The sequence below is a fragment of the Poecilia reticulata genome, unplaced genomic scaffold (assembly GCF_000633615.1).
Source record: "Poecilia reticulata strain Guanapo unplaced genomic scaffold, Guppy_female_1.0+MT scaffold_310, whole genome shotgun sequence".
Classification (NCBI taxonomy): Eukaryota; Metazoa; Chordata; class Actinopteri; order Cyprinodontiformes; family Poeciliidae; genus Poecilia; species Poecilia reticulata.
This window is the reverse complement of record NW_007615085.1, coordinates 7,513-14,201: the sequence shown is the minus strand read 5'-3', so window position 1 is coordinate 14,201 and position 6,689 is coordinate 7,513. Positions and strand designations below refer to the sequence as shown.

At 52.5% G+C, this 6,689-nt stretch overlaps 2 protein-coding genes across 2 annotated transcripts in view; both read left to right on the top strand.

Annotated features, from left to right (window-relative positions):
- Nucleotides 1-6: 6 nt before the first annotated feature.
- LOC103460846 (C-C chemokine receptor type 9-like) lies at nucleotides 7-4,809 on the top strand. Its single transcript, XM_008403167.2, has 3 exons — nucleotides 7-2,123; nucleotides 3,041-3,106; nucleotides 3,178-4,809. Exons 1-3 carry the CDS (start codon nucleotides 1,968-1,970, stop codon nucleotides 4,246-4,248), a joined length of 1,293 nt encoding a protein of 430 aa, XP_008401389.2. The 5' UTR covers nucleotides 7-1,967; the 3' UTR covers nucleotides 4,249-4,809.
- A 1,451-nt stretch (nucleotides 4,810-6,260) lies between these two features.
- Nucleotides 6,261-6,689, top strand: part of bfsp2 (beaded filament structural protein 2, phakinin) — a 3,551-nt gene continuing 3,122 nt past the window's right edge. The window contains exon 1 of the mRNA XM_017303503.1: nucleotides 6,261-6,685. Within this exon, the coding sequence (XP_017158992.1) occupies nucleotides 6,621-6,685 (65 nt within the window). The 5' untranslated portion in view covers nucleotides 6,261-6,620. The remainder of the gene's footprint in view (nucleotides 6,686-6,689) is intronic.

Below are 6,689 nucleotides of genomic sequence, written 5' to 3'. Positions count from 1 at the left end.
GGTAGCTAAATGTTCTGCTGGTTCCTGGTAGCTAAATGTTCTGCTGGTTCCTGGTAGCTAAAGGTTCTGCTGGTTCCCTGGTAGCTAAATGTTCTGCTGGTTCCCAGGTAGCTAAAGGTTCTGCTGGTTCCCTGGTAGCTAAATGTTCTGCTGGTTCCTGGTAGCTAAAGGTTCTGCTGGTTCCCTGACGTTCATCAGTCGGAGGTTTCGGGCCGTTTTTTCCTCACGGCTCTTATTTCTAACTGGAGGTTTTTAAAAAGCAACTAAAACATTTTTATTTTCTTGTGTTTTCAGGCTGATTTCTGTCGTCCTGCCGTTTGTTATGAATAAACGTTACTAATAAAATTCTCCATGCTCACCAGTAACATCCCATAATAACTACTAGCTGCTGCAAAATCATAGAGAAATTGACCATTTCTCTGTTACCATGGTGACACCCAATCCTTTTTAGGACCAGGGTCACCAGCATAACCGTGTTGCTGCTGCATGACCTCTGACCTCGGCGGTGGCGTGTGCCATTGGGAGGCGGTAACCATGACGACCAGGCTGTGGCAGCGCAGCCGGCTGTTTTTTCCTCTTTTGACAGGAAGTGAGCGACGCGCCGCATCGCGTGCCACAGCCTCAGCCTCAGCGCCATCGCATGAGAAGCTGCGACCGCAGAAACATGGGGGAGGGGAACCGGCCCGAAAACATCAGAACCGCTCCGGGGGGAACGCAGTGTTCCAGGTCCGACCCGACCCCAAAACATCAGAACCTCTGACCGGGCCTCAGCAGAACAAACACAGTGAAGCAAGAAGTTCTGTGAAACCGGGTCAGACGGGCAGCATGAGGCTGGGCTGCTGGTACCGCTCGGTCCAGGTGATCCAGAACCTGCTGGGATTTTCACACTGAACCGCCTCTCAGGTCTCCAGAGAAGGTTCTGACAAAACAGAACCTTCAGTCCGATGGAGAACTCAGCCTCAGTTGGGAAAACAGACCTTCCAGAACCGGACCAGAACCAGCTGGAGACACATTTTCTGGTCTGATGGGTCTGGATCTCAACTGCAGCATCCAGAACCTGGTGGAACCATCATGAAACCTGTTCTGGTTGGAGGTGGCAGTGTCATGATGTGGGCCTCTCAAAACCAACTCAGAACCTCTGCAGACCGGACCACCAGAGGCCACCACTGCCAGAACCACTGAACACGACCAGAACCTCTGAGGGACGGTTCCTGCTGAGAATCCTGTTCTGACCCGGCATCAGCAGTGTGTGTGTGTGTGTGTGTGTGTGTGTGTGTGTGTGTGTGTGTGTGTGTGTGTGTGTGTGTGTGTGAGAGAGACAGGAAATGGAGGTGAAGCAGAGAACATCATGTTCAGACCACAGACTCCTCAGTACTACAGCTGAAACAAAAACAAGCCTGGGGGGAGGGAGGGGTTGTCATGGTAACCTTCAAAAACAGCAGCTGATTGGCTGGCTGGAACCAGGAACTGCTTAATTTGGCGCATTTCAAAGTGTGTGGAACCAAAGTGGAACAAGTTGTTGCTCTCCCTACGAGACCCAACATGAACTGGTTTCATGTTCAGAACCAGTTCAACACCAAGACGCTGCAGCGGTCTAGTCAAAGCCCAGAACCTGACTCATGCTGCGAGAGAAAACTGGAGCAGAAGTCCAACACCTGAGAGGTTCTGGAGCCGATGGGTCGGGTCACAGAGAGCCCATCAGAACCTCTCTGATTGGTGCCATAGCAATGCATATGGAGAACAGAACCAGAACCAGAACCATGTCCGGTTCTGGTTCCAAACATGGAGAAGCAGCGTTCAGCTTCTATGCTCCACAGATCTGGAACAAACTTGTAGAAAACCGAAAAACAGCCGAAACCCTGACAGCCTTTAAATCCAGACCTGATCAGGTTTTTATTGCTTTGATTATTAATAACTGGGTTATTGATCAACATGTTGGATGAAGAGTGATTGATTATTGGCCACTGATGGATGGTTCTGCTCGTCATGGTGACGGTTGGATGTCTGGCTCCTCCCCCAGGTTGCGTAACGTCTTCCTTTTGTTCGTCACTCTGTGGTTCAACGGACAGAAAGAGGGAAGAGAAGCAAACAGTCAGAACCTGCAGAGCCGAGCAGCGAGCATGGTGAGTCCAACCCGTCTGTCTGTCCAACCCGTCTGTCCAACCCGTCTGTCTGTCCAACCCGCCTGTCCAACCCGTCTGTCCAACCCGTCTGTCTGTCCAACCCGTCTGTCCAACCCGTCTGTCTGTCCAACCCGTCTGTCCGTCTGTCCAACCCGTCTGTCTGTCTGTCCAACCCGCCTGTCCAACCCGTCCGTCTGTCCAACCCGTCTGTCCGTCTGTCCAACCCACCTGTCCAACCCGTCTGTCTGTCCAACCCGTCTGTCCGCCTGTCCAACCCGTCTGTCTGTCCAACCCGTCTGTCCAACCCGTCTGTCTGTCTGTCCAACCCGTCTGTCCAACCCGTCTGTCTGTCTGTCCAACCCGTCTGTCTGTCCAACCCGTCTGTCTGTCTGTCCAACCCGTCTGTCNCTGTCTGTCTGTCCAACCCGTCTGTCTGTCCAACCCGTCTGTCTGTCTGTCCAACCCGTCCGTCTGTCCAACCCGTCTGTCTGTCCGTCTGTCTGCTCATCACTTCCAGCAAGTTTTTCCTCCACAAACCAAGACATTAGAGAGAAAATGAGGCTGAATGTGTAGAAAGTTTTTCTAGAACGAAGCGCCGACAGTTTAAACAGAACCACCTGTTTTTATATTTGATGACTAAACTGAACCGGTCCAGAACCGGTCCAGAACCAGAGACATTCTAACGCTGAAGTCAGTTTTATAGGACGGAGGCCTCAGCTGTTTTATGCTGCTGGCAGGTCAAAGGTCACAGCTATCAAACTTTACTGTCATGTCATGTTGAGGTCCAGAATCATGAACAGAAACATTGGAACAAATGAAACAAACGTTTTACTGTAAAGACATGTCAGGCTCTTATTTTGAAAGAGTTGGAGCAGGAAATGATGCAACACATTGCAGTAAACATGGCTGTTTTCCAGATTGATGACCTCATCACCGTAAACATGACCTCCATGGATGACATCATCACAGCAATAACGCCGGAGGTGAGTACTGACGTGTCCATATTTATGCTGACACGTCACAGGTGTGCTCAGGTGTGTCACTGCCCTGCCAGGTGACGTCCACCTCCAGCAGCACCGAGGACTACTACGACTACGAGAACGACAACCTCACCGACCTGATGTGCGACCGGCAGCAGGTGCGCGAGTTCCGGAGCCGCTACGAGCCGCCGTTCTTCTGGATCATCACCTTGGTGGGCGGAGCCGGAAATCTGGCCGTGGTCTGGATCTACCTGAGCTTCCGGAAGCGGCTGAAGACCATGACGGACGTGTACCTGCTGAACCTGGCGGTGGCCGACCTCCTGTTCCTGGTCACGCTGCCGCTGTGGGCCACCGAGGCGTCGCACGGCTGGATCTTCGGCCACGTCATGTGCAGGATAAACTCCGCCCTCTACAAGGTCAACCTGTTCAGCAGCATCCTGCTGCTCACCTGCATCAGCGTGGACCGCTACGTCGTCATCGTGCAGACCACCAAGGCCCAGAACTCCCAGCTGGAGCGGCGGCGCTGGAGCCGCGTCGTGTGCGCCGCGGTGTGGCTGCTGGCGCTGCTGCTCGCCACGCCGGAGCTGACCTTCGCCGCGCCCGCCGCCGGCGGATCCTCGCAGTACTGCAGGATGGTTTACCCGCCCGACATGGGCAACCGCACCAAGATCCTGGTCCTGGCCCTGCAGGTCAGCATGGGCTTCTTCGTCCCCTTCATCGTCATGGGCTTCTGCTACAGCGTCATCATCGCCAAGCTGTTGACGACCCGAAACTTCGAGAAGCACAAGGCCATGCGGGTGATCCTGGCGGTGGTGGCGGCGTTCATCGCGTCGCAGCTGCCCTACAACAGCATGCTGGTGATGGAGGCCGCGCAGGCGTCCAACATGACGGTGACGGACTGCGACCAGCTGAAGGCCCTGGACAAGGCCGGCCAGGTGCTGAAGAGTCTGGCCTACATGCACGCCTGCCTCAACCCCTTCCTCTACGTGTTTGTTGGCGTTCGCTTCCGCCGGGACATCGCGCGCCTGCTGCGCTGCTGCCTGCCGCGGCCCGGCAAGACTCCGCGGGGGAAAAGCAGGAGTCTGAGCTCCACCCGCGGCTCCGTCATGTCCGACAGCGACACCTCCCAGGCGCTGTCGCTGTAGGCCGCCGTTCCCTCAGCTTCATTCACTGCTTCACTTCAGCCGCAACAAGTTCACCCCTAGAACCGCACCGACCCAAACAGAACCGGAACCGCCGCAGACACCTGGACCCGATCCAGGTGGCTTCACCTGTCCGGACCTGGACTGGTTGGGTTCCTGGACTTCATGACCTTCCTGCTTTGCCCGGAAGGTGTCGGTTCGGTCCAAACTCCAAGTAGAACCTCCAGAACCTGAACCGGTTCCAGGAAGCTGTGGGGACTCCCTGTCCTTGTGTTGGGGGTTTCAGAGTTTTGGGGGATTTTCTCAGGAACTTTCTGTGAACAGAACACGTGACGTCTGAGCTGCTGTCTGGTCATGTGACCAAACCGAGACACTTCCTGTCTTCTGAATATGACTTTGTTTTCCTCCTGTGACGTTGAACTGTCCCACCGCCGCTAACAATGCTAACAATGCTAACAATGCTAACAGAACCCGACCGGCCCGGTTCTTTGCTGCTGTAAACGTCCTGCTGGTTTGACTGACTGTACATATTTATGTGTTGATGAGAATAAAGTGTTGAAAGTGTCGGAGTCTGTGATCATCAGCAGGAAGTGGATGCGCCGCTTGCTTCACTTCCTGTTTGTGTTTTCAAGCTGAACTTTGTTCTCGGATCAGAGATCAGATGTTAGATGGAACAAAAACAGAAAGAGGAAGCAGAAGTGCCGCCTGACGCAGGAGAGCTGAACCGGGCGGAACCGGGTCAGCTCCAGAATCTGCACCTGCAGACAGGAAGTGGATCAGTGCAGCACTGATTAGAACATGTGGGTAAACCACCAACTTCCTGTCAAACGTTTAAAAACTGCCGATGGCGGGAAAACGGATCGGCAGAACTCGATGTTCTGACCCGGTTAGCTGCACACCTCACTCAGCCGGTCCGGAACCAACAACTCCAGGCTGAAACCAGAACCTGATGGAGATCAGCTGCATTATGGACAAATCTGTCTGGTTTCCATGGTTACCACAGTACTGACACTGGCCTAGTCAAAGTGTGGAAGAACGTCAGTTCTGGTTCTGTTGGACGTCAGTGCTTCCTGGTGTCCAGCTGGAAACTAGAGATCAGGCTGACCTCTGACCTCTGACCTGAACCTTCAGGTCCAAAGTGGGCCTTGGACCAGCTGCACAACATTTCCAGGACCACCTGGTTCTACATCACCTGGTTCTACATCACCTGGTTCTACATCACCTGGTTCTACATTCTTTAACCTGCTGCTAGTTTCTAAATCACTGAACGGATCAAAGATCTGCTGCTGGTTCTGGTTCTGCTCTTCATCAGAACCAGAGTTCCTTTAAATCCAGACTAGGAAGCAGCAGGTTAGCGTTGCTATGGAAACATAATCGATGCAGCCGAATACAAGCTGCGGTCAGAGAGGGACGGACAGCAGACAGACGTTTCTACACAATGTTTTTCATTTATGTATCTAATGATTCACTGCCCAGGGTTGCCAGGTCTGCCTTAAAATAAGACTTTTCAATGGAGACCTGGCAACCACAGGCAGCAACACCAGGGATCGACTTTTAACGCAAATTAATATTCAATCGTATCGCGATACATATCGATACCATCACACGTATCGCGATACGAGGTCATGTCATCTCACACAACCCTGGTCCAGGTGAATCCAGGTGAGTCCAGGTGAATCCAGGTGAGTCCAGGTGAGTCCAGGTGAATCCAGGTGAGTCCAGGTGAGTCCAGGTGAAGAGTAGAGTTTACTTTAGTTGTTTAGTTTAGTTGTTTAGTTTAGTTTGTTTTAGTTTAGTAGTTTAGTTTAGTTGTTTAGTTTAGTTTAGTTTAGTAGTTTAGTTTAGTTGTTTAGTTTAGTTTGTTTTAGTTTAGTAGTTTAGTAGTTTAGTTTAGTAGTTTAGTTTAGTTGTTTAGTTGTTTAGTTTAGTTTAGTTTGTTTTAGTTTAGTAGTTTAGTAGTTTAGTTTAGTAGTTTAGTTTAGTTGTTTAGTTTAGTTTGGTGTAACCTGGTCGCTGCAGAATCATTTCCGTATCTCAGAAGTTTTACCTGCTTTAAAAAAGGACAGAAAACTAAATCAGGTTTTCCATATTTTTCCCAAATGTTTCTTCCCGTCTTCTCCACCTTTCCAGGTTTGGTCAGAAGCCGCTGAGCGCGTGCAGCTCGGGTCTGTTCCACGGCTCCCCGTGACCCCGTGACCCCGCTGCTGATGCAGCTGAAACGGGACTCCGTGTTTCCACCAGAACAAAAGGTCGCCACGCTCCGCGGCGCAAACAGCTCCGGGACAAAGCAGGCCGTGTTTCCAGAACTCCGTCTCCCCATAAATCCCGGAGGCGAGCCGCCGTGGGGGGTTTGACCGCAGGAGCCGCCGAGCGCCATGCCTCTGCCCCGACGCCACTCTTCCTTCCTGGGACAGCCGTCCTCCGAGCGCCCGGCCGCCGCGTCC

Bases quoted from the DNA above. Each gene is read 5' to 3' on its own strand.
- LOC103460846 (XM_008403167.2), top strand. From the start codon at position 1,968: ATGGATGGTTCTGCTCGTCATGGTGACGGTTGGATGTCTGGCTCCTCC. The intron at 2,124-3,040 runs GTGAGTCCAACC...GCTGTTTTCCAG, and splicing joins AGAGCCGAGCAGCGAGCATG to ATTGATGACCTCATCACCGT. The intron at 3,107-3,177 runs GTGAGTACTGAC...CTGCCCTGCCAG, and splicing joins TCACAGCAATAACGCCGGAG to GTGACGTCCACCTCCAGCAG.